We start from the raw sequence: 27698 nt of genomic DNA, 5'->3' as shown, positions 1-27698 counted from the left end.
TTGCACTTTGGGTTCGCTCTCTGCCTTTTTGTTTATGAAGATATATTTTGTTTCATCCCGATCTATGGTGCTTAAATAAATGTAGTAATTCTAAACCTGCGACTACTCCTCTCGACACCAGTGACTCTCATGAGGACCGCCACAGGAAAAGAAGACCCAGAGTTACTTCTGCTGCAGAGGATAAGTTCATTAGAGTTACCAGCCTCAGAAATTGCAGCCCAAATAAATGCTTCACAGAGTTCAAATAACAGACACATCTCAACATCAACTGTTCAGAGGAGACTGTGTGAATCAGGCCTTCATGGTCAAATTGCTGCAAAGAAACCACTTGCTAAAGGACACCAATAATAAGAAGAGACTTGCTTGGGCCAAGAAACACGAGTAATGGACATTATACAGGTGAAAATCTGTCCTTTGGTCTGATGAGTCCAATTTTTAGTTCCAACCACCGTGTCTTTGTCAGATGCAGAGTAAGTGAACGGATGATATCCGCATGTGTGGTTCCAACCATGAAGCATGGAGGAGGAGGTGTGATGGTGTGGGGGTGCTTTGCTGGTGACATTTAGTGATTTATTTAGAGTTCAATGCACACTTAACCAGCATGGCTACCAGTGTGCAAAGCTGTCATCAAGGCAAAGTGTGGCTACCTTGAAGAATCTCAAATATAAAATATATTTGTATTTGTTTAAGACTTTTTTGGTTACTACATGATTACATATGTGTTATTTCATAGTTTTGATGTCTTCATTATTATTCTACAATGTAGAAAATAGTAAAAAAAATAAAGAAAAACCCTTGAACGAAGGGTGTCCAAACTTTTGACAGCTACTGTATATACATATACATATGCAGTAATTTATGTAGAACGCTTGAGGGCGACTAAGCACCAGTTCTGAATAAACAAGAACAGAAGATAGCCACGTGTGGTTCAGATGCGAAGGTTCATAGTTGAAATTCGGAAAGATGGTGGAGCACGCAGAAATCCGCGTGGTTCACCGTGGTGGCAGCAAAATAAACTTTAGGGAGCCAGTTATTACAAATGATTCCAGGTACGTATGTATTGATTGCAGCAGACCTGAACTAAATATATGTCACAAGTATGGATGCAAATTGTAGTCATGGTTAGCTTCTGTGGCTAGCTAAGTTGTTACTGTGTTAACATGAGATAGCTATCAGTATTCCAAACGTCAGAGAAACATGTATTTTACTTCAGAATTCTAGAACGCCACGGATTCAAGGTTAGCTATCTGGCTACTGAACTATGAATCAGCATGTAACGTTAGCATACGTTACCGGTATGTTTTTTTTAAACCTTTATTTAACTCGGCAAGTCAGTTAAGAACCAATTCTTATTTACAATGACGGCCTACCTGCCTTGTTCAGGGGCAGAACAACAGATTTTTACCTTGTCAGCTCGGGGATTCGATCTAGCAACCTTTCGGTTACTGGCTCATTGCTCTAACCACTAGGCTACCTGCCGCCCCAATCTAGCTAACGTTACATTGAATCTGGAATAACCGTAGTCTGTAAACTGATTTCAATCCGGTCGTTTTCGGCAGGTTCCTTTTGTGTGCCGCGGGGGAGTCCGTGAACGTGTACAGTACCAGCACAGAGGAATACGTCCATGGTTTGCAGGGACACACAGACCTGGTGACAGGCGTTGTCCTCAACCCTTCAAACCATCTGCAGGTTTGTCAATACAGTTGCTACATATACGTGTCTGCAAACTTTGTCTGATCAGCAACATGTTTATGTCTAAAGAAACATGGTTGGGTGTGGCTCCGATGGTTGGGTGTCTGAGGAGTGTTTGCCCATTGCGATGTTTTGAGTGTAGAAGTGACATTGTCGCACTCTCTTGCAGGTATACTCGTGCTCAGCAGATGGCACTGTCCGATTGTGGGACTTCACGGATGGCATCCTCATCAAGGTACTGCCACAGCAGCATTCTTTACCAAAGTCAGTTTTAATCACTGCTTCCTGTTTGCTTCATGTGCTTAAATGACTTACTATGATACTTTTCAGACCTTCATTATCGGGTACCCAATCTACTCCATTTACATCTCGGAAAAACATGGAGGAGTTGTTTTTGTCGTCGTTCCCATGGCAAATTACAAAAGCTCTGGTAAGTATAGCTACACTTTGAAAAGGTTATGTGAACGCTTCTACAGCCGTTACACAGTAGGTAATGTAAAGCACAGCACAGAGAATTTTCGACCAACCTTGGCGATACTTCCTCAAATCCCGACTTGTCTAAACTTCCATGTCTAGTTGCAAGGGGTTTGTTAGAATTTAGAAAATGATCCGTTATTACATTTTAAATCCATTGAGTAATCCAACAATGTGTACGCTGCTATCTTGTCTGTTTCATATCGTCTCTCATTGATTGAGACAACTGGGTGTCCACCCCAAAGTGCCAAATGTCATGTTGACACTCACCTCGTTCAATGAGAAAATCTGAAATAGACAAGATGGCGTTGTTCTTTTAAGTCAAAGGTGGTTTCTATGTAATTGCTCAACAAAATGGTGCAGAATGTTGAAGAGGGTGACCTCTGACCCATATGTGGTGTGTCTTCAGAGCTGTTCCAGCTGGTGGCTGTTCATCTGCCCCGCAGTGGGGACCAGGAAGTGGAAGCGCGAGAGCTGTCGATCGTGCTCTGTGATGTCAGCCCCCACCCTGGGGCTGCCTCCTTTGGCAGAGAGGTACATGTAATAGGCCTATACTTCATGTACCAGGTACTCCAGTAGCGAACAAGTCTCTGGCAGCAAACGACTTAGCCAAGGGTAACACTTAAACCATAATGATTGCTTTTGCAGGAGACGTTACAACAATCTTTATGCACACTCTTGTCATAGTTTGCACATTGTTGATTTTAGCAAAAGACATGACATGTTTTATTATCGCCTTCAATATTGACACCAGGTTTTTACTTGAAACCTTGGGTGTACTCCTAGGAAACAAACAGGCTGAAACGGGGAGGGACCCTCCTGAACACCATTTACAACAATGTGCACTAATGAATATAATGCACCTCCTTGTTTCTTCCTCCACTCTTTCTCACAGGGTGAATACATAGCTGCTGTCAAAGGTTTACAGCTCGAGGTATTTTTCTTCAAAAAGCAGAAGTCCTACAGGTAAACACCATTCTCGCACATCGGGAGGCTGTCCCCTTCAATGACAGTAGGCATGAATGGTAATTTGTGGTTTTGTCTCTCTGGCTAGTGTTTGAGCAACACAAGTCCAACCACACTGAACGGCAGCTTATCTGTTGGATGAGTGGCCTTTCTGCTCGTCTGTAGTCAGGAGTGGGAGTTCAGCCAGCCCTCTCCATTATTTTGGGCTACCCCTTATCTGTAAAAGGGAACTAATAAGCATCATAAGGATTCATTACATTACAGTATTTTTGACATTGTCCATTATTGACATTGCCCAAATAACATTGCTCATGACTTTGTCATAGTACTCATTCAATTGTATTGTTTGTTTCTGTGCCCCACAGGTTTTCCCTGAAGCCAGGGATGAAGAAAGGGGCCAAGAATGCCTTCACCTGTGTTTCGTGCCACCCTAAAGAGGACTGTATTGCCACAGGTCACGCAGATGGCAAGATTCGCATGTGGTGAGTGATGTTCGAAGAACTTAGAGACCATGCCCAAAACATGGCCTCACCAAAGACCAAATCTAGGGGAAACGCTTGATTGGCATCACTCACAGTCAATGTTCTTTCCCTGTCTTCATAGGAGAAACTTCAACCAGAAGAAGGAGTACACATACTCCACCTTGCACTGGCACCACGGTGCTGTCAACACACTGTGCTTCACCCCAGAAGGTAATATAACCACTGAACCCATAACTGTTGAATTATACCTAGACATATCATCTCTGATCACTCTATGCCAGGGTTCCCCAATAGGTGGCGGGTGATATATATATATATATATATATTACATACAGTTGAAGTCGAAAGTTTACAACACTTAGGTTGGAGTCATTTAAAACTCATTTTTCAACCACTCCACACATTTCTTGTTAACAAACTATAGTTTTGGCAAGTCGGTTAGGACATCTACTTTGTGCATGACACAAGTAATCTTTCCAACAATTGTTTAGACAGATTATTTCACTTATAATTAATTCACTGTATCACAATTCCAGTGGGTCAGAAATTTACATCCACTAAGTTGACTGCCTTTAAACAGCTGGGAAAATTCCAGAAAATGATGTCATGGCTTTATAGGCTAATTGACATCATTTGAGTCAATTGGAGGTGTACCTGTGGATGTATTTCAAGGCCTACCTTCCAACTCAGTGCCTCTATGCTTGACATCATGGGAAAATCAAAAGAAATCAGCCATCTGTACAAACAATGTTACGCAAGTATAAACACCATGGGACCACACAGCCGTCATACCGCTCAGGAAGGAGACGCGTTCTGTCTCTTAGAGATGAACGTTCTTTGGTGCAAAAAGTGCAAATCAATCCCAGAACAACAGCAAAGGACCTTGTGAAGATGCTGGAGGAAACGGGTACAAAAGTATCTATATCCACAGTAAAACGAATCCTATATCGACATAACCGGAAAGGCCGCTCAGCAAGAAAGAAGCCACTGCTCCAAAACCGCCATAAAAAGCCAGACTACTGTTTGCAACTGCACATGGGGACAAAGATCATACTTTTTGGAGCAATGTCCTCTGGTCTGATGGGGGAAAAAAATAGAACTGTTTGGCCATAATGACCATTATTTTTGGCGGAAAAAGGGGGAAGCTTGCAAGCCGAAGAACACCATCCCAACCGTGAAGCATGGGGGTGGCTGCATCATGTTGTGGGGGTGCTTTGCTGCAGGAGGGACTTGTGCACTTCACAAAACAGAAGGCATCATGAAGGAGGAAAATCTATGTGGATATATTGAAGCAACATCTCAAGACATCAGTCAGAAAGTTAAAGCTTGGTCGCAAATGGGTCTTCCAAATCGACAATGACCCCAAGCATACTTCCAAAGTTGTGGCAAAATGGCTTAAGGACAACAAAGTCAAGGTATTGGAGTGGCCATCACAAATCTCTGACCTCAATCCCATAGAAAATTTGTGGGCAGAACAGTAAAAGTGTGTGCAAGCAAGGAGGCCTACAAACCTGACTCAGTTACAATTTAAAGGCAATACACTAAATTAGTGTTTGGTAGCATGTAAACTTCTGACCCACTGGGAATGTGATGAAAGAAGTAAAAGCTGAAATAAATCATTCTCTACTATTATTCTGACACTTCACATTCTTAAAATTAAGTGATGGTCCTTCTGACCTAAAACAGGGAATTTTTACTAGGATTAAATGTCAGGAATTGTGAAAAACTGAGTTTAAATGTATTTGGCTAAGGTGTATGTAAACTTCCGACTTCATCTGTAAATGAAAACCTAATTCTTTGATTATGTTTTACTGGTAATGGGGACGTACGTAAATGCCAACAAATACGTTTTTGGTCAGTGTGTGACCTTTATTTAAACTAGGCAAGTCCGTTAAGAACAAATTCTTATTTACAATGACGGCCTAACCCAGACGATGCTGGGCCAATTGTGCGCCGCCCTATGGGACTACCAATCACGGCCGGATGTGATACAGCCTGGATTCGAACCAGGTACAATAGTGACGTCTCTCGCACTGAGATGCAGTGCCTTAGACCGCTGCGTCTGTGTGTTAACTATTTAACTGTACTAAAATGTTAAATATTGGTATCGGTTTTTTTTGGGCAAGGAAAATATTGGATATCGGTATCGGCCAAAAATGTCATATTGGTGCATCACTATAATTCAACCATGAAGGCCTGATTTCACGGTCTCCTCTGAGCAGTTGATGTTGAGATGTGACTGTTACTTGAACTCTGACGCATTTATTTGGGCTCCAATCTGAGGTGCAGTTAACTCTAATGAACTTATCCTCTGCAGAGGTAACTCCGGTCTCCGCCTTTCCTGTGGTGGTCCTCATGAGAGACAGTTTCATCATAGCACTTGATGGTTTTTGCGACTGCACTCTTGAACGTTCTTGACATTTTCCAGATTGACTGACCTTCATGTCTTTAAGTAATGATAGACTGTCGTTTCTCTTTGCTTATTTGAGCTGTTCTTGCCATTATATGGACTTGGTTTTTAACCAAATAGGGCTATCTTCTGTATGCCACCCCTACCTTGTCACAACACTACTGATTGGCTCAAACGCATTAAGAAGTAAAGATATTCCACAAATGTAATTTTAACAAGGCACACCTGTTAATTGAAATGCATTCCAGGTGACTACCTCATGAAGCTGGTTGAGAGAATGACAAGAGTGTGCAAAGCTGTCAAGGCAAATGGTGGCTACTTTGAAGAATCTCAAATATTTTGATTTAACACTTTTGTTTACTACATGATTCCATATGTGTTATTTCATAGTTTTGATGTCTTCACTGTTCTACAATGTAGAAAATAGTAAAAATAAAGAAATCCTTGAATGAGTAGGTGTCCAAACTTTTGACTGGTACTGTGTGTGTGCACACAGTGCATTTGGAAAGTATTCAGACCATTCCCTTTTTCCACATTTTGTTACATTACAGCCATATTCTAAAATGGATTACATTATTTTTTCCCCCCTCAAGCTACACACAATACCCCATAATGACAAAGCAAAAACAGGTTTTTAGAAATGTTTGCAAATGTTTTAATAATAAAAACATACCTTATGTAAATAAGTATTCAGACGCTTTGCTATGAGACTCAAAATTGAGCTCCGGTGCTTCCTGTTTCCATTGATCATCATTGAGCTGTTTCTACAACTTGGAGTCCACCTATGGTGTATTCAATTACATTTACATTAGTATTCAGACCCTTTACTCTGCACTTTGTTGAAGCACTTACAAGCTTGGCACAACTGTATTTGGGGAGTTTCTCCCATTCCTCTCTGCAGATCCTCTCAAACTCTGTCAGGTTGGATGGGGAGCGTTGCTGCACAGCTATTTTCAGGTCTCTCCAGAGATGTTTTGATCAGGTTCAAGTCCAGGCTCTGGCTGGGCCACTCAAGGACATCCTGCATTTTCTTGGCTGTTTGCTTAGGGTTGTTGTCCTGTTGCAAGGTGAACCTTCGCCCCAGTCTGAGGTCCTAACCTGCTCCAGAGCGCTTTTTATCAAGGATCTCTGTGTACTTTGCTCTGTTCATCTTTCCCTCGATCCTGACTAGTCTCCCTTTCGCTGAAAAACATCCCCACAGCATGATGCTGCCACCATGCTTCATCGTAGGGATGGTATTGGCCAGCTGAGCGGTGCCTGTTTTCCTCCAGATGTGGCACTTGGCATTCAGGCCAAAGAGTTCAATCTTGGTTTCATCAGACCAGAGAATCTTGTTTCTCATGGTCTGCAAGTCCTTTAAGGTGCCTTTTTGCAAACTCCCTGACCAAGGCCTTTTCTCCCCTGATTGCTTAGTTTGGCCCGTGCTGCCAGCTTTAGGAAGTCTTGGTGGTTCCAAACTTCTTAAATTTTTAAGAATGATGGAGGCCACTGTTCTTGCGGACCTTCAATGCTGCAGTAATGTTTTGGTACCCTTCCCTAGACGTGTGCCTCAACACAATCCTGTCTCGAAGCTCTACGGACAATTCCTTCGACCTCATGGTTTGGTTTTTGCTCTAACATGCACTGTTAACTGTGGGACCTTTTATATAGACCGGTGTGTGCCTTTTTACAAATCATGTCCAATCATTTCAATTTACCACAGGTGGACTCCAATCAAGTTGTAGAAACATCTCAAGGATGATCAATGGAAACAGGATGCACCTGAGCTCAATTTTGTGTCTCATAGCAAAGGGTCTGAATACATATGTAAATAAAATGTTAGTTTTTTTAAATAAATTTGCACAGATTTCTTAACCTGTTTTTGATTTGTCATTATGGGGTATTGTGTGTAGATTGATGAAAAAATGTAATTTCATACATTTTAGAATAAGGCTAACAACATTTGGAAAAAGGGAAGGGTTCTGAATACTTACATACATACATATTTCGTTGATGGACATAAGACTAAAATCAGCAGGAAATGAGCTGAAAGTGATTTTAATTTAGGAAATCTGTTCCTAAGTATTCTGACACATAATGGAGGCATTCTAGCCACTCCCTACTGCTTCAAGTCCCCAAGACACGTCTCTGAACTATGGGGGACCGAGGCTTCTGCTCCCTTGTGCCTCTCCTATGAAATGCTCTCCCTGACCATCTGAGAGCCACTCGATCACTGCATTTTTTTAAATGGCCTTAACCCACTTCTATATACTCTTTCATAGTTCCAATCTAAAATGTATTTAGTGCCTAGCCCGCTATGGCTATTTTACCTGCCTTGATTCTAAATGTATATATTTTGAGAACAAATGAAAAGCGCTATACAAATTGTTGTATGCGTTCGTATCCCAATGTAATCAAGGTTTGAAATGATTTGTTTTTGTCATAATTTGCGATCAAATTTGGAGTGTACAAGTTATTCATGACGTTCCACGCCCCCGACCATCCACTCAAGAAAAAATCTTCCCGCGGCTGAATGTAGTTGGGGACCACTGCTCTATGCCAACTGTTTTCATGGTGGAAGGATTCTGACCAGTGGCGTGACTCTTTGCTTCCTTTTCTGTAGGCACTAATCTTCTGAGCGGGGGCATAGAGTCCGTGCTGGTCCATTGGCATTACACACAGGAGAACCAGAAAGACTTCTTGCCGCGCCTGGGCGCTGCCATCACACACTTGGCCGTGTCACCTGACGGTTCCTTGTTCTGCACCTCGCACTCTGACAACAGTAAGGACTATTACAGCCTGTTACAAGAATTTCACGGTTCATCTCTCCTCTCTCCCTTGAAGTAATCACTAATCTGACATGACTGGATTGGTCATTGCTGTGTGCCGAATCCATGCTTGCACCTATCCAATCATGTTAGATCAGTGATTCTTCAAGGAAGGATGCTTAAATCTGTTCAGAGTCCTAAGTCTCACATTTACAAGGGACAGTGGCCATATGTATTCATTCTATGCATGTTCCTTTTGTCAACTGCTAGAAAGATTTTAGGAATATTCAATCTGTAGACCTAACCCTTTCTGGGTTTTTTTCCCCTCCCTTTTTCTCGGTCCCCCTCTCAAGAGATCACAATCATTCAGAGTTGTGTCAAAGTGTCGGCCGTCATCCAGGGGCTGGTTAAAGGCGATGGTGTGTGGACAAACCTAATTATCGACCCGCGCAGTAAAGCTTTGGTGCTCAACGGGAAACCAGGGCACCTGCAGTTCTACTCTCTCCACCGCGACAAGCAACTCTACAACGTAAGCACGTCTTTTTATCTACAGGAACTGTCAATTAAAAACCACCAAACACTGTCCTTGTAAACTTGGGCCAGGCAGCTACCTAGGAATGTCCTTGAACTTTGTCACATGACTTGTAGAAATGGAATGACTAGAATGGGTATTTATATCATTTTATTTCTATGGCCTGAGTCTTGAAGGTCTGGCTTCGCTCATTTGTCATGAACAAAAAATGTAACTATTTGATAATGAATAAATTCTTATTGAGTAAGTTAATGAAAATTATTTTACTATTTCTCTTCTACCTTCAGTTGGACATAGTACAGCAGGAGTACATCCACGAGGAGGGTCTGGACCAGTTTGAGGTGGTCAAAGCGGCATTCGACGCCCGCGGCGACTGGCTTGCTACCGTGGAGGAGAGGAGAAAAAAAGGCGCTGAGCTGGAGATCAATTTGAAGCTGTGGGAGTACGACAAGCTAACTCAGGGGTACTATTTATTTTTAAGCCTGGTTGCATGTTGTACGTGTCTTCATATCAACATGTTGTGGCATTGTTTTCATGCTCGTCAATAACAAACCCCTTAGTTATTGCTGTTCACACATTTGGCTGTAACGCTGCTCCATTTGTGATATGTTTAAGTATGTGGTTTCCATCTTTCACCCACTCTCCACCCTACCTCGTCCCCCTCTGTAGTTTTGTGCTGAACACCACAGTGACAGCTCCCCACGAGGACCGGATTACAGCCATGTTTTTCAGCCCCTCCCCAGAGACCACCATGCTGGTGACCACTAGCCTCGACGGCCACTTCAAAGCCTGGCTGCTGGCAGACCACTCAGACACCAAGGGTAAGTAGTCCCGAGGTGGTTCTTTCTATGGGTTTGGATTTTTGGTTTGGATTGTTGAGCCTGATGGCCAGGATTTGACAAGTCTTCCTATATAATAGGTCTTTGAGACCTGCTAGTTATTATTCACCGACACATGATTTGCCAAATCAAGGTACCAATGAGCCAAATCAAACTGGTGCTCTAACGTTGTCCCTGGCTTTTCCTTTCTCTGTATGCGTATGGCGACCAGCAGAGGGCTTTTGGGCATGTGACTTTGTGGGTGGGTATCATCTTCTGAAGCCCGGTTGCTGCTCCTTCTCGGCTGACGGCTCCCTTTTGGCCGTGGGCTTCCAGGAGGTGGTGACCGTGTGGAGCCCCGCTTCCTGGGAGCTACTCACCACTCTGTCCCAGCCCCCAGGGGCCATCAGGTCAGAACACACACACACACACACACACACACACACACACACACACACACACACACACACACACACACTTACAAACATTCACACACTGATACAAGTATACACAAACACACACGACCATTGAAACGAGCAGTCGTTTCAACAACTTTGCTAACATAAAACTAATGTTAGCAGATATAGCAGTCTGTCAACAAACAAGATGGCCTAACGCTAGAAAAGCGTTGGACCACCAGCATTTTTAATTAGTTTATGTACAAACGAAAAAAACACAAACGCCACAATTCAAGTGTTAAAATCTATTAAATAAACACCATAGCAAAGCTCATTCATTATTTATTCGTTAAGGGCAAGTCTTCAGGAACAGTATGCATTTCAAAAGGACAGAGTGGCATAATGTATTCTGAGTCCAAGTATATTACTATGCTTTGGAGTGTTGCAGTGCACACCGGGAGCGCATGAAATCGTGGTAATTCTGCCAAAAAAGTTAGATTTTGAAATAGAGCTGAAGGGGTCATTTGTAAGAGTTGTTTGGCAAGGAGAGGTGATTTAGAAATGGCACAACCTGCTCTTTCTGATACAGTATAGTCTTACCTGCTTTTGACTCTGTAGAATAATGTCCCTTTTTGCTGCTGCAATTCATGTCTATTCCAAGCTGTGCTGTTCATCAGATTCTTCATATACAACTGAATATATTCTTTCCCATTAGACTATTGTTAATTTAGTCTTGTCTGTAGGCTAACTCTGTGTGAAATTTAGTTTCGATGTAGTTTAGGTTTAGTGTCAACGGGCCATCAGCTGGACAGGCTGACTACCAGTGAAATAACTGGCTGTAAATCACATGTCCTCTTAACTGCTTATAACACTTTCTGTTGGTGATATTACAATTCTAACAACGACTGTGTGTTATATAGACTTACTTAGGAAAAGTCAAGGACAGGAGGACATGACTTAAACTTAAGTCCATTTTGAGTCAATTAAACTCTTGACTCTCCTAGTGTTAAACCAACCGTTATGACTCGTGATATGAACTTAGGTTCACATTTCCGTTGTTTACTTGTGTAACACCCTCTGTGGTACTTACAGTTCCTTCAGAAAGTATTCGTACCCCTTTACTATTTCCACATTTTGTGCTACAGGCTGAATTTAAAATTGATTAAATTGCGATTTTTGTGTCACTGGCCTACACACAATAGCCCATAATGTGTAATTATGTTTTTAGAAATGTTTACAAATTTAATCAAATGACAAAGTTAAATGTCTTGAGTCAAAGCATTTAACCCCTTTATGGCAAGCCTAAAGTTCAGGAGTACACATTTGCTTAACTCAAATAAGTTGCATGGACTCACTGTGTGCAATAATAGTGTGTAACATGATTTTTGAATGACTACCTCATCCCTACCCCACACATACAATTAAGGTCCCTCTGTCGAGCAGTGAATTTCAAACACAGATTCAACCACAAAGACCAGGGATGTTTTCCAATGCCTCGCAAAGAAGGGCACCTATTGGTAATGGGTAAAAGAAAGAGAGAAAAAACAGATATTGGATATCTTTTTCAACATGATGAAGTTATTAATTACACTTTGGATGGTATATAAATACACGGAGTCACTGCAAAGATACAGGCGTCCTTCCTAACTCAGTTGCCGGAGAGGAAGGAAACCGCTCAGGGATTTCACCATGAGGCCAATGATGACTTTAGTTAGAGTTTTTAATAGCGGCGATGGGAAAAAACTGAGGATGGATCAACATTGTACAGTCGTGGCCAAAGTTTTGAGAATGACACAGATACTCATTTTCACAAAGTCTGCTGCTTCAGGGTCTTAAGATATTTTTGTCAGATGTTACTATGGAATACTGAAGTATAATTATAAGCATTTCATAAGTGTCAAAGGCTTTTATTGACAATTACATGAAGTTGATGCAAAGAGTCAATATTTGCAGTGTTGACCCTTCTTTTTCAAGACCTCTGCAATCTGCCCTGGCATGCTGTCAATTAACTTCTGGGCCACATCCTGACTGATGGCAGCCCATTCTTGCATAATCAATGCTTGGAGTTTGTCAGAATTTGGGGGGTTTTGTTTGTCCACCTGCCTCTTGAGGATTGACCACAAGTTCTCAATGGGATTAAGGTCTGGGGAGTTTCCTGGCCATGGACCCAAAATATTGATGTTTTGTTCTCCGAGCCACTTAGTTATCACTTTTGCCTTATGGCAAGGTGCTCCATCATGCTGGAAAAGGCATTGTTCGTCACTAAACGGTTCCTGGATGGTTGGGAGAAGTTGCTCTCGGAGGATGTGTTGGTACCATTCTTTATTCGTGACTGTGTTCTTAGGCAAAATTGTGAGTGAGCCCACTCCCTTGGCTGAGAAGCAACCCCACACATGAATGGTCTCAGGATGCTTTACTGTTGGCATGACACAGGACTGATGGTAGCGCTCACCTTGTCTTCTCCGGGCAAGCTTTTTTCCGGATGCCCCAAACAATCGGAAAGGGGATTCATCAGAGAAAATGACTTTACCCCAGTCCTCAGCAGTCCAATCCCTGTACCTTTTGCAGAATATCCGTCTGTCCCTGATGTTTTTCCTGGAGGGAAGTGGCTTCTTTGCTGCCCTTCTTGACACCAGGCCATCCTCCAAAAGTCTTCGCCTCACTGTGCGTGCAGATGCACTCATACCCGCCTGCTGCCATTCCTGAGCAAGCTCTGTACTGGTGGTGCCCCGATCCTGCAGCTGAATCAACTTTAGGAGACGGTCCTGGCGCTTGCTGGACTTTCTTGGGCGCCCTGAAGCCTTCTTCACAACAATTGAACCACTCTCCTTGAAGTTCTTGATGATCTGATAAATGGTTGATTTAGGTGCAATCTTACTGGCAGCAATATCCTTGCCTGTTAAGCCCTTTTTGTGCAAAGCAATGATGGCGGCACGTGTTTCCTTGCAGGTAACCATGGTTGCCAGAGGAAGAACAATGATTCCAAGCACCACCCTCCTTTTTAAGCTTCCAGTCTGTTATTCGAACTCAATCAGCATGACAGAGTGATCTTCAGACTTGTCCTCGTCAACACTCACACCTGTGTTAACGAGAGAATCACTGACATGATGTCAGCTGGTCCTTTTGTGGCAGGGCTGAAATGCAGCGGAAATATTTGGGGGGGATTCAGTTCATTTGCATGGCAAAGAGGGACTTTGCAATTAATTGCAATTCATCTGATCACTCTTCATAACATTCTGGAGTATATGCAAATTGCCATCATACAAACTGAGGCAGCAGACTTTGTGAAAATTAATATTTGTCATTGTCAAACTTTTGGCCACGACTGTAGTTACTCTACAATACTAACCTAATTGACACAGTGAAAAGAAGGAAGCAAGTATAGAATATTTATATTCCAGAACATGCATCCTGTTTGCAACAAGGCACTAAAGTGTAAACCTGCAAAAAAAATTGTGTTTGGGGCAAATCTAACAAAACACATCACTGAGTTTCACTCTTCATATTTTCAAGCATGGTGGCTGCATCGTGTAATGGGTATGCTTGTCATCAGCAAGGACTCTAGAGTTTTCTAGTAAAAAAATGGTCTGCTTTCCAACAAACACTGGGAGACATTCCCCTTTTAGTAGGATAATAACCTAGAACACAAGAGTAAATATACACTGGAATTGCTTACCAAGACAACATTGAATGTGGCCTAGTTACAGTTTTGACTTAAATTGGCTAGAAAATCTATGGCAAGACTTAGCTGAAAATGGCTGTCTAGCAACCAACTTGACAGAGCTTGAAGAATTGTGATAAGAATGTGCAAATATTGTACAATCTCTTAGACTTAGCCAGAAAGACATACACAGCTGTAATCGCTGCCAAGGGTGTTTGTAACATTTTATTTTTTATTTTATTTTACCAGGTAAGTTGACTGAGAACACATTCTCATTTACAGCAACGACCTGGAGAATAATTTCAGGGGAGAGGAGGGGGATGAATGAGAAAATTGTAAGCTGGGGATGATTAGATGGCCATGATGGTATGAGGGCCAGATTGGGAATTTAGCCAGGACACCGGGGTTAACACCCCTACTCTTACGATAAGTGCAATGGGATCTTTAATGACCTCAGAGAGTCAGGACACCCATTTAACGTCCCATCCGAAAGACGTATGTCAACATGTATTGACTCGGGTGTGAATACTTATGAGATTTCTGTATTTCATTTTCAATAAATGTGCAAAGATTTCTAAACATATTTTCACTTTTTCAATATGGGCCATTGAGTGAAAAAAAAAAAAAAGATCTAATCCATTTTGAATTCAAGCTGTAACAACATTGTGGAATAAGTTGAGGGGTATGAATACTTTCTGAAGGAACTGTAAGTCTAATATTTGCACCAAACGAGTGCACTTCATGGCAACAGATCGGGAACATACAAAAAACGAAGTTATATTGGCCAGCCATGTCAACTTGGGAGACAGAATATGCTGCGCAATGTTAAGTGTCAGCCTCTACTACAATATCTTGCCAAGTCAGCCCTCCCCCCCTTAGGTCAGTGAGTGCAAACAATTTGTATTTGGTGTGTTGTCTTATTCAATTGCATGCCAAAGCTTCTTAGCTGCAGCCTGAAAATGACGACAAACTGGTCTTAGTGCTGGTATTCACAATGGCCCCAAGCCATTGCATACAGTGATAGTCAACTATACATCACTCTCAATTCTTTTACATCTTTTACCTAAAATGAGGATGTAATTTGCTCCCTTTCTGATTTTCTCTATTTTTGCATAATTTTGATACTGAATTATCAGCTCTTCAACCAAAACTTAATATTAGATAAGGGAACGTGAGTTTACAAATAACAAAACAAATTGATACTTATTTTATACTGAACAAAAATATAAACGCAACATGCAGCAATTGCAACGATTTTACTGAGTTACAGTTCATATAAGGAAATCAGTCAATTAAATTCATTAGGCCCTAATCTATGGATTTCACATGACTGGGCAGGAACGCAGCCACCGGTGGGCCTGGGAGGGCATGGGCCCACCCACTTGGGAGCCAGGCCCAGCCAATCAGAATGAGTTTGACATGGGCACACCTGGTTGTGAGGCCGGTTGGACGTAGTGCCAAATTCTCTAAAATGATATTGGAGGCGGCTTAGGGTAGAGAGATTAATATAACATTCTCTGGCAACAGCTCTGATGGACATTCCTGCAGTCAGCATGCCAATTGCTCGCTCCCTCAACTTGAGACATCTGTGGCCTTGTGTTGTGACAACTGCACATTTTAATGGCCTTTTATTGTCCCCAGCGCAAGGTGCATCTGTGTAATGATCATGCTGTTTAATCAGCTTCTTGATATGCCACAGGTGGATGTATTATCTTGGCAAAGGAGAAATGTTCACTAACAGGGATATAAACACAGTTGTGCAACCAAAATTGAGAAGCTTATTGTGCGTATGGAAAAATGCTGGGATGTTTTTCAGCTCATGAAACATGGGACCAACACTTTACATGTTGTGTTTATATTTTTGTTCAGTGTATTTATTTATTTATTTAAATAAGTTATGCAACACCCAATTCCACTGTGTGAATTTCCCCCTTACACTCAATAAGTGGTTGTGCAACCTTTTGCTGCAATGACTGCAACCAAATGCTTCCTGTAGATGTTGATCAGTCTCTCACATTGCTGTGGAGGAATTTTGGCCCACTCTTGCTTACAGAACTTCTTTAACTCTGTGACATTTGTGGGTTTTCAAGCATGAACTGTTAATTTCAAGTCCTGCCACTAGATCTCAATTGGGATTAGGTCTGGACTTTGACTAGGCCATTCCAAAACTTCAAAATTGTTGCTTTTTAACCATTTTCATGTAGACTTGATTGTGTGTTTTGGATCATTGTCTTGCTGCATTACCCAGCTGTGCTTCAGCTCACTGTTGGATGGCCTGACATTCTCCTGTGGAATTCTCTGATACAGAGCAGAACTCATGGTTTCTTCTATTAAGCCAAGTCGTCCAAGTCCTGAGGTAGCAAAGCATCTCCAAAACATCACACTACCACCACCATGCTTGACCGTTGCTATGAGGTTCGTACTGTAGAATGCTGTGTTTGGTTTTCGCCAGACATAATGGGACCCATCTCTTCCAAAAAAGTTGACTCAAGTTTGCCAAAAAGAAACTGGCTGATCATCAAGACTCTTGGAAGAATGTTCTATGGACAGATGAGTCAAAAGTATAACTTTTTGGATGACATGGGTCCCATTATGCCTGGCGATAACACCGCGTTCCACAATAAGAACCTTATACCAACAGTCAAGCATCAAATAAAATTGTTGTTCACATACACATGTTTAGCAGATGTTATTGTAGGTGTAGCAAAATGCTAGTGGCAGCTCTGCTTCTCTGCATTGTGGTGGTAGTGTGATGTTTTGGAGATGCTTTGCTTCCTCAGGACTTGGACGACATGCCTTAATAGAAGGAACCCTGAATTCTGCTCTGTATCAGAGAATTCTACAGGAGAATATCAGGCCTTCCGTCTGTGAGCTGAAGCTGAAGCGCAGCTGGGTCATGCAGAAAGACAATGATGGAAAACACAAGTCTACATGATTTGAAAATGGCTAAAACACAATTTTGAAGTTCTGGAATGGCCTAGTCAGTCAAGACCTAATCCCAATTGAAATGATGTGGCAGGACTTGAAACAAGCAGTTTATGCTTGAAAACCCACAAATGTTGCTGAGTTAAAGAAGTTCTGCATGGAAGAGTGGGCCAAAATGTATCTGATAACATTCAGTATGCAAAAGTAGAGAATTAGAAAGGGGGCAAATACTTTCTCACAGCACTGAATAGGGATATCTCTGCCTCGTATGTGCTCAGAGGGATGTAGGCAATTGCTGGTACAGATGGCTGTGGAAGTCAAGCACTGGGACTCTGCACTGTTATTCCAGCTGCTCATAGTCCGTTGTGTAACCACCTATGGATTTTTCTGTTTGGTGTTTACATGTGGTCTGAACTGAAATGATTTCAGGTGACTGCATTTGTAGTTGGAGCTCTGGTGTGGAAAAGCTTCTTGCCACTAATCCTGTGAAATATGTTTTTAGGGTGGGTGGTGGTATGGTCAGGTGGACTTTGACAGTACGGTAAGAGACGGGTGACATGGTTTGAAGGTTAAGACTCTTTTGATCCAACAGGGACCTTTGTTTTGGACGGTTAAGCTGTTCCAAGTACCTGTTGGGGACCAGCACCAAGAGCCAACTCTGCTGCTGGAACCTCCTCACCTGCTCACGTAAGACAGTGGCCCTCTGACATGTGTGCTCGTGTGCAACTGTCCTATAAGCAACACATCCATGACTAAAAAATTAAACTAATCTGTTCAATCCGTAAACTTTTCTCTTTCTACATTTGTTTCTCTCTTTCCTTCTCTCTCTCTCAGTGGAGTGGAGTACCCCCATGGACGTAAGCCTGCTCCAGACCGACCCGCTGTCTGAGAACATGGCTGCCTTCTGTAGTCAATCTGGCAGCTCTGACTGTGAGTGCTACCTAGTGTCTGGTTCTAGCTGCCAGTACCAACATAACTATTTTGCCTCATTTGGTTTAGATTACTTTTGCCACACCCACTCCAAGGGCCCAAAGCGTAGCCAATTGCACATGGCAGGGTCCCCTTAGGTATTGTATAATATGTGCTGTAGCCATGCCGTACGGTAGACCCAACCAAGTCTAAATGGGCTTCACTCCTCAATATGCTCTCTGCTCCCACCAGTGTTTGTGTTCAAGCCCAGCGAGCCACGGCCCCTCTACTCCCAGAAGGCTTTGTGCACGGGCAAGGTGCAGCATGCAGTCTTCGCGCCGCGCGACCAGATGCTGGAGAGCTGCGAGGAGCGTACCCAGTGGCTCAACAGATCCCAGCTCTACTTCCTCACCCAACACATGGTGAATATATATACACTGCTGAAAAAAATAAAGGGAACACTTAAACAACACATCCTAGATCTGAATGAAAGAAATAATCTTATTAAATACTTTTTTCTTTACATAGTTGAATGTGCTGACAACAAAATCACACAAAAATAATCAATGGAAATCCAATTTATCAACCCATGGAGGTCTGGATTTGGAGTCACACTCAAAATGAAAGTGGAAAACCACACTACAGGCTGATCCAACTTTGATGTAATGTCCTTAAAACAAGTCAAAATGAGGCTCAGTAGTGTGTATGGCCTCCACGTGCCTGTATGACCTCCCTACAACGCCTGGGCATGCTCCTGATGAGGTGGTGGATGGTCTCCTGAGGGATCTCCTCCCAGACCTGGACTAAAGCATCCGCCAACTCCTGGACAGTCTGTGGTGCAACGTGGCGTTGGTTGATGGAGCGAGACATGATGTCCCAGATGTGCTCAATTGGATTCAGGTCTGGGGAACGGGCGGGCCAGTCCATAGCATCAATGCCTTCCTCTTGCAGGAACTGCTGACACACTACAGCCACATGAGGTCTAGCATTGTCTTGCATTAGGAGGAACCCAGGGCCAACCGCACCAGCATATGGTCTCACAAGGGGTCTGAGGATCTCATCTCGGTACCTAATGGCAGTCAGGCTACCTCTGGCGAGCACATGGAGGGCTGTGCGGCCCCCCAAAGAAATGCCACCCCACACCATGACTGACCCACCGCCAAACCGGTCATGCTGGAGGATATTGCAGGCAGCAGAACGTTCTCCACGGCGTCTCCAGACTCTGTCACGTCTGTCACGTGCTCAGTGTGAACCTGCTTTCATCTGTGAAGAGCACAGGGCGCCTGTGGCGAATTTGCCAATCTTGGTGTTCTCTGGCAAATGCCAAACGTCCTGCACGGTGTTGGGCTGTAAGCACAACCCCCACCTGTGGACGGCGGGTCCTCATACCACCCTCATGGAGTCTGTTTCTGACCGTTTGAGCAGACACATGCACATTTGTAGCCTGCTGGAGGTCATTTCGTAGGGCTCTGGCAGTGCTCCTGATCCTCCTTGCACAAAGGCGGAGGTAGCGGTCCTGCTGCTGGGTTGTTGCCCTCCTACGACCTCCTCCACGTCTCCTGATGTACTGGCCTGTCTCCTGGTAGCGCCTCCATGCTCTGGACACTACGCTGACAGACACAGCAAACCTTCTTGCCACAGCTCGCATTGATGTGCCATCCTGGATGAGCTGCACTACCTGAGCCACTTGTGTGGGTTGTAGACTCCGTCTCATGCTACCACTAGAGTGAAAGCATCGCCAGCATTCAAAAGTGACCAAAACATCAACCAGGAAGCATAGGAACTGAGAAGTGGTCTGTGGTCACCACCTGCAGAACCACTCCTTTATTGGGGGTGTCTTGCTAATTGCCTATAATTTCCACCTGTTGTCTATTCCATTTGCACAACAGCATGTGAAATTTATTGTCAATCAGTGTTGCTTCCTAAGTGGACAGTTTGATTTCACAGAAGTGTGATTGACTTGGAGTTACATTGTGTTGTTTAAGTGTTCCCTTTATTTTTTTGAGCATATAATATACACGGTCTCCAGACTCATGGTGTCCTTTCCTCGTCTCCTTTCCTTTGTCACCGCTAGTAATTGAAAGGACTGGACACCCAACATGTTCTGTTCATTTCTAACCTTGAAGTTCCTCCAAACTACTAAATGACATTGAAAGTAAAGGAACTGTTAATCTGGGGGTGTTGGAGCATGCTTGAGTTTGACTTCTTATTCCACTGGCAGGTAACTAACCACAGAGGTTCTGTCTGACATCCATTTGTAGGATTTGTTGACTTTTAGCACCAAGACTGAAGAGGACAGACTGTTGGCATCCAGTAAACAGGTACAATCCCACTTTGTTCCAAAACGGTTGCGGAAAACGTACTGTCATTCATTTTAGCAATTTTTTTTTTTTCTGTGACAATGTATAGCAATCTCTGCATCAGTTCTGACTCTTTGTTTTCGGGGTGTTTTTCAGCTCATGGTAGACGACAGTGTTGCCGTGACGCCGTTCTACCTGTTGTTAGGGAAACACAGACGGCAGCAACTGGACAAGCAGGAAGCGCTGACCAATCCCATGGCAGAAAGGACTCAGCTCCCACAGGGCTCCATTGCCATCAAGGAGGTGTGTTTGTGTGTGTATTCATGCAATGTTCACTGGCTGTTAATTTGTTGAACTGTAAATAAATCTTGTGTTTCTACATTCTGCAGTGTTGGTCCTCAAAGTTCATGTTTAGCTTTGCTAGAATCCTTAAATAATGCATGTGCCAAGTAGTTGTATACTTCCAAGCAGTGAACTACTGAATATACTGAGCTCACTTTAGATGCTAGGTGAGACGAATTGGTCAGCAAACATTCCCAGAATGTATCAAAAAGTTAATCCAATAAATGTTTTATTGTCTAATAATTGTAAAGGTAAACGGGGAACACTTACTTGACTCTCTCAAGAACCCAGCTTAACTTTTTAGACCAGGTTATTGAGCATTGCCCTGAAGGGCATAGTCAGTGAGCAATACGCATCAGGACCTCTGCATAACTCACTCCTCTCTCACTCTCTCTCCCTCAGCTGCTGCACACCCCAGCCCACGTCCTGCCTTCAGCCTCGTTCCTCTGCGCCATGTTTGTCCGCTCCCTGCTCATCTCCAGCTCCTCTGCCAGGTGAGTCCAGTAACTAGTAGTTTGTTTATTGTTCCAGACAAGATAATGGTTTGTGGCATACAGTAAAAAAATAACAAAAAATTAAAAACAGTATGTTGACATAGAATCACAATGAATAGGTTAATCTACATTCCCCTGAAAAAAATGGAGAGGTCAAAGTAGTATGGTGACGATGACCTTACACCCTAGCACAGTGTTTTCCATCCATAGTCTTTGAGTAACCCCCAACAGTACACATTTTATCAGTGTGTGTGTGTGTCGGGATGTAAGTATGAGTGTGTGGGTAGAGTTCAGTTCGTGGACTCCCCCAGGTCATTGTTTTTAAGTAAGAATTTGTTCTGTCAATATAATCTTAAACCTAAAAGGTTATATACAGTGCGTTTGGAAAGTATTCAGACCCCTTGACTTTTTCCACAGTTTGTTACGTTACAGCCTTGTTCTAAAATGTATCTACAATCTATGCACAATACCCCATAATGACAAAGCAAAACATTTTTTATTAAAAATGGAAATATCTCACTTGCATAAGTATTCAGACCCTTTACTCAGTACTTTGTTGTAGCACCTTTGGCAGCGAATACAGCCTTGATTCTTCTTGGCTATGACCCTACAAGCTTGGCACATCTGTATTTGGGGAGTTTCTGCAGATCCTCTCAAGCTCTGTCAGATTGGATGGGGAGCGTTGCTGCACAGAGCTATTTTCAGGTCTCTCCAGAGATGTTCGATCAGGTTCAAGTCCGGGCTCTGGCTGCACCACTCAAGGACATTCAGAGACTTGTCCCGAAGCTAATCCTCCATTTTCTTGGCTGTGTGCTTAGGGTTGTTGTCCTGTTGCAAGGTGAATCTTCGCCCCAGTCTGAGGTCCTGAGCGCTTAGGAGCAGGTTTTCATCAAGGATCTCTCTGTACTTTGCTCCATTCATCTTTCCTTTGATCCTGACTAGTCTCCCAGTCCATGCTGCTTTAAAACATCCCCATAGCATGATGCTGCCACCACCATGCTTCACCGTAGGGATGGTGCCAGGTTTCTTCCAGACATTATGCTTGGCATTCAGACAAAATAGTTCAATCTTGGTTTCATCAGACCAGATAATCTTGTTTCTCATGATCTGAGATCTGTCATGTGCCTTACTGAGGAGTGGCTTCCGTCTGGCCGCTCTACCATAAAGGCCTGATTGGTGGAGTGCTGCAGAGATGGTTGTCCTTCTGGAAGGTTCTCCCATCTCCACAGAGTAACTTTGGAGCTCTGTCATTGACCATCGGGTTCTTTGTCACCTCCCTGACCAAGGCCCTTCTCCCCCTATTTATTGCTCAGTTTGGCCGGGCAGCCAGCTCTAGGAAGCTTTTTGGTGGGTCCAAACTTCCATTTAAGAATGATGGAGGCGACTGTGTCCTTAGGGACCTTCAGTGGTGCAGAAATGTTTTGGTACCCTTCTCCAGATCTTTGCCTTGACACAATCCTGTCTCTGAGCTCTACGGACAATTCCTTCAACCTCATGTCTTGGTTTTTGCTCTGACATGCACTGTCAACTGTGGGACCTTTTTTTTTAGACAGGTTTGTGCCTTTCCAAATGATCTCCAATTGAATTTACAACAGGTGGAATAGAAACATCTCAAGGATGATCACTGGAAACAGGATGCACCTGAGCTAAATTGAGTCTCGTAGCAAAGGGTTTGAATACTTATGTAAATAAAACAGATACTTTATTTTTTATAAATGTGCAAATATTTCTAAGCCTGTTTTTCGCTTTGTCATCATGGGATATTGTGTGTAGATTGCTGAGGATTTTAGTATTTTTTTTTAGAATGTTACATTAGTCTTAATGTGGAAAAGTCAAGGGGTCTTAATACTTTCCGAAGGCACTGTAGGTGCAGTAACAAATGCTACATCTCACTTCCTTGAGAAAGCGGGCTGATATGCGCTTTGGGTCAGAAAATTCCCTCCATATGCTAGACAGTACTGTGGGAAATCAAATTTTATGTTGACTGTTTTAATATTTTGGAATACTTGCTTAGTCATATTTGGTCACAAGCCCCCCACTTACACGTGTTTTTTTTGTAAATTGCTGAAGAGAGGAAAAAGAACATGAAGAAGAGGAAATGGAGAGAGAGAAAGAGGAAGAGAGCTCCGAAGGGGAAGCAGACCCCCGTCTGGGGGAATCGGCAGCATGGGGCACACCCGAGGAGTTTGGGGCACCAGCTCTCACCAAAGCCCAGGAGAGGGAACTGAGGAAAGTTAAAACATTTGACCACAGCTGGCTCAGCAGCCTCCTGGACTGTTAAGCTTGACTAAGCCCAAACACACACACACTTTTCCAAAGGCTGTATTTTCATGTAATAAAATATATTTCTGTTTTCAAATGTGCTGTATCATGCTTGTTTCTGGCATTGCCCCAAGAATGTTTCAGTTTTGCTGGATTAAAACAAAACTATTTTAAAGTAAAAAAAAATATCATTTTGTATTATGTCTAGCTCCGTACTGTAGTTTGTTTTGCAGAGTGATTCACTTATCAAAGTCCATCTAGTGCAATCAATTGTATTCATACTGTGTGTCAAGGTTGCTGCCATATACATTTTCCAGTTTGCCTATACAGTACCTTCATGGATGAACCCATCATGGGGGTCTGGTAGCCTAGCAGTTAAGAGCAGAACGGTCGCTAATTCCAATCCCCGAGCCTACTGTGAAAAGTCTGTGCCCTAGAGCAAGGCACTTAACCCAAATTGCTCCTATAAGTGCCTGCTAAATGACTGTAAATGTACGGTGACTTCAGAAAGTATTCATACCCCTTGACTTATTCTACATTTACAGCCTGAATTCAAAATGGATTAAATAGATTTTCTCGCCCATCTACACACAATACCCCATAATGACAGTGAAAAACTTTTCTTTTTTTTTGCAAATGTATTCAAATAAATCCAGAAATATCTAATTAGTGCATTCGGAAAGTATTCAGACCCCGTCACTTTTCGCACATTTTGTTACGTTACAGCCTTATTCTACAATGTGTGTGTGTGTGTAAAATCAAACTACACACAACACCCCATAATGACAAGCAAAAACAGGTTTTTAGAAATTATTGCAAATGTATTAAAAATAAACATCTTATTTACATAATTATTCAGACCCTTTGCTATGAGACTCAATTGAGCTCAGGTGCATCCTGTTTCCATTGATCATCCTTGATGTTTATACAACTGGATTGGAGTCCACCTAAATTCAGTGGATTGGACATGATTTGGAAAGGCACACATCTGTCTATATTAGGTCCCACAGTGCAAGTCAGAGCGAAAACCGATCCATGAGGTCCAAGGAATTGTCTGTAGAGCTCCGAGACAGGATTGTGTCGAGGCACACGTCTATGGAAAGGTACCAACAACAAAAAAGGTCACCAAGAACAGTGGCCTCCATCCATTCTTAAATGAAAGAAGTTTGGAACCACCAAGATTCTTCCTAGAGCTGGCCGCCCAGCCACACTGAGCAATCAGGGGAGAAGGGCCTTGGTCAGGGAGGTGACCAAGAACCTGATGGTCACTCTGAATGAGCTCCAGAGTTCCTCTGTGGAGATGGGAGAACCTTCCAGAAGGACAACCATCTCGCAGAACTCTACCAATCGGGCCTTTATGGTAGAGTGGCCAGACGGAAGCCACTCCACAGTAAAAGGCACATGACAGCCCGCTTGGAGTTTGCCTAAAGGCACCTGAAGGACTCAGACCATGAGAAACAACATTCTCTGGTCTGATGAAACCAAGATTGAACTCTTTGGCTTGAATGCCAGGCGTCACGTCTGGAGGAAACCTGGCACCATCTCTACGGTGAAGCGTGGTGTTGGCAGCATCATTTTGTGGGGATATTTTTCAGTGGCAGGGACTGGGAGACTACGAGGGAAAGATGAAAGGAGCAAAGTACAGAGAGATCCTTGATGAAAACCTACTCCACACTTCACTGGGGTTCACCTTCTAACAGGACAAAGACCCTAAGCACACAGCCAAGACAACGCAGGAGTTGCTTCGGGACAAGTCTCTGAATGTCCTTGAGTGGCCCAGCCAGAACCCGATCATACATCTCTGGAGAGACCTGAAAATAGCTGTGCAGCGACGCTCCCCATCCATCCTGACAGAGCTTGAGAGGATCTGCAGAGAAGAATGGCAGAAATTCCCGAAATACAGGTGTGCCAAGCTTTTAGCATCCTACCCAAGAAGACTCCAGGCTGTAATCGCTGCTAAAGGTGCTTCAACAAAGTACTGATTAAAGGGTTCGAATATGTATGTAAATGTGATATTTCCGTTTTTTTATACATTTGCAAAAAACAGTTTTTGCTTTGTCATTATGTGGTATTCTGTGTAGATTGATTAGGAAAACAACAATTGTAATACATTTTAGAATAAGGCTGTAATGTAATAAAATGTGGAAAAAGTCTGGTCTGAATACTTTCCAAATGCACTGTAAGTATTCACACCCTGAGTCAATACATGTTAGAATAACCTTTGGCAACGATTACAGATGTGAGTCTTTCTGGGTAAGTCTCTGAGAGCTTTGCACACAACATTTGCCCATTTATTATTTTCAAAATTCTTCAAGCTCTGTCAAATTGGTTGTTGATCGTCGCTAGACAACCATTTTCAAGTCTTGCTTCATACCTGCATTAACTCGGCCACTCAGGAACATTCACTGTCATCTTGGTAAGCAACTCCAGTGTATATTTGGCCTTGTGTTTTAGGTTATTGTTCTGCTGAAAGGTACATTTTTCTGGAGGAAAACATACTAAACCAGGTTTTTCTCTATAATTTTGACTGTGCTTAGCTCCATTTAGTTTAGTTTATTTTTTATCTTGAAAAACACCCCAGTCCTTAACAATTACAAGCACACCCATAACATGATGCAGCCACCACTATGCTTGAAAATATGGAGAGTGGTACTCATTAATGTGTGTTATTGGATTTGCCCCAAACATAATAATTTGTATTAAGCACAAAAAGTTTAATTGCTTTGCCAAATTATTTGCAGTATTTCTATAGTGCCTTGTTGCAAACAAAATGCATGTTTAGAAATATATTTTTATTCTGTACAGGCTTCCTTTTAACTCTGTCAATTAGTTTAGTAGTGTGGAGTAACTACAATGTTGTTGATCCATCCTCAGTTTCCTATCACAGCCATGTAACTGTTTTAAAGTCACCATTGGCCTCATGGTGAAATCCATGAGTTTGCTTCCTCTCCGGCAACTGAGTAAGGAAGGACGCCTGTATCTTTGTTGTGACTGGGTGTATTGATACGCCATCCAAAGTGTAATTAATAACTTCACCGTGCTCAAAGGGATATTTCATGAATTATTTATTTATTACCCATCTACCAATAGGTTCACTTCTTTGCAAGGCATTGAAAAACCTCTGGTCATTGTGGTTGAATCTGTTTGAAGTTCACTGCTCGACAGATGGGACCTTATAGATCATTATATGTGTGGGGTACAGAGATGAGGTTGTCATTCAAAAATCCTGTTAAACAATATTATTGCACACATAGTGAGTCCATGCAACTTATGTGACTTGTTAAGCACATTTTTACTCCTGAACTTATTTAGGCTTGACACAACGAAGGGGTTGAATACTTATCGACTCAAGACATTTCAATGTTCATTTTTCATTAATTAGTAAATAATTCTAAAAACATAATTCCAGTTTGGCATTATTGGGTGTTGTGTGTAGGCCAGTGACCAACAATCCCAATTTAATCCATTTTAAATTCAGGCTGTAACACAACAAAATGTGGAAAAAGTCAAGAGGGTGTAAATACTTTCTCGAAAGCACTGCAGTTCCTAGGTCAGTTCTTCAAGAGGAAGAATGAGCTAAATGCCTCGACTAGGCACCGAAAGAGAGTTTACATTTATTTTCTGTTCCTCCAGTTCAATAAGACAAAGCGTGTCAATATTAGGCAAGTGTTCTTAATGTCTGGTATTCTCAGTGTGTAATAGGTCACGGAAATGACAAGTGTACCGTTAGCAGGAAATATAAAGAAAACAAGAGGATTTGTATCTGTTGGGGGAGAGTGTCACTACAATGAACCAGGCTTCTTGGAGAGCTTGTGAGCATTTGGGGAAAGCCAGCCAACACCTACTGGCCACAGTCTTATCACTCATGTTGTGTGAAACCAGGTCACTCTTTGTCTTTTGCCCCTGAGCACACAGGTCCAGATCATACAGCTCAGTCAGTCTTCTGGGGCAAAACAATTGTGACTAACCCCTCTATGGAATGGGACCCTTAACAGTGGTGGCCTGGCTCGAGAACAGGTGACTAGCAACTGAGGTAGCCTCTCAAAATGGCTGCCGTCTTCTTGTACAGTACAATGACTTGGGTTCCTGTGATTCATAAAAAAAAAAAACACTAACGAGACAGAATGTATAAACATTTTATTTTTAATTCAGAGCTCATGCAATACAAGCTGTATAAACGTCCTCCACTATAATGGAGTGTGAAGTGATTCTTGCATATTACATTTAAACAAAGATTATATCAAACAATGGTTTTAATGTATTTTACAATGATGGGAGATTATAGA

The 27698-nt window shown here is 42.6% G+C and overlaps 1 protein-coding gene across 2 annotated transcripts; it reads left to right on the top strand.

The window, feature by feature from the left end:
- Positions 1-908: 908 nt before the first annotated feature.
- Positions 909-23509, top strand: LOC106586141 (WD repeat-containing protein 75). Of its 2 annotated transcripts, none has more exons than XM_014173035.3 (20): positions 909-1049; positions 1560-1689; positions 1862-1927; positions 2023-2122; positions 2576-2700; positions 3062-3132; positions 3498-3614; positions 3736-3824; positions 8627-8785; positions 9125-9300; positions 9591-9766; positions 9973-10124; positions 10357-10531; positions 17698-17792; positions 17940-18035; positions 18267-18436; positions 20276-20335; positions 20471-20617; positions 21059-21150; positions 23221-23509. In XM_014173035.3, the coding sequence occupies exons 1-20, from the start codon at positions 964-966 to the stop codon at positions 23429-23431; spliced, it is 2493 nt and encodes an 830-aa protein (XP_014028510.2). In that variant the 5' UTR covers positions 909-963; the 3' UTR covers positions 23432-23509. The 2 variants fall into 2 exon arrangements, with proteins under 2 accessions (XP_014028510.2, XP_014028508.2); XM_014173033.3 differs by having other exon boundaries at positions 10354-10531.
- The last annotated feature ends 4189 nt before the right edge of the window (positions 23510-27698 follow it).

The sequence above is a fragment of the Salmo salar genome, chromosome 25, assembly GCF_965601325.2.
Source record: "Salmo salar chromosome 25, fSalSal1, whole genome shotgun sequence".
Classification (NCBI taxonomy): Eukaryota; Metazoa; Chordata; class Actinopteri; order Salmoniformes; family Salmonidae; genus Salmo; species Salmo salar.
Note: the sequence above shows the minus strand (reverse complement) of the source record. Positions and strands in the feature narration are given on the sequence as shown.

What these genes read in the sequence shown, in the direction of transcription:
- LOC106586141 (XM_014173033.3), top strand. Translation starts at nt 964, where the DNA reads ATGGTGGAGCACGCAGAAATCCGCGTGGTTCACCGTGGTGGCAGCAAA. An exon ending in GGCAAATTACAAAAGCTCTG is followed by an intron (nt 2,123 to 2,575) that starts GTAAGTATAGCT and finishes GTGTGTCTTCAG; the next exon opens with AGCTGTTCCAGCTGGTGGCT. An exon ending in CACCTCGCACTCTGACAACA is followed by an intron (nt 8,786 to 9,124) that starts GTAAGGACTATT and finishes CCCCCTCTCAAG; the next exon opens with AGATCACAATCATTCAGAGT.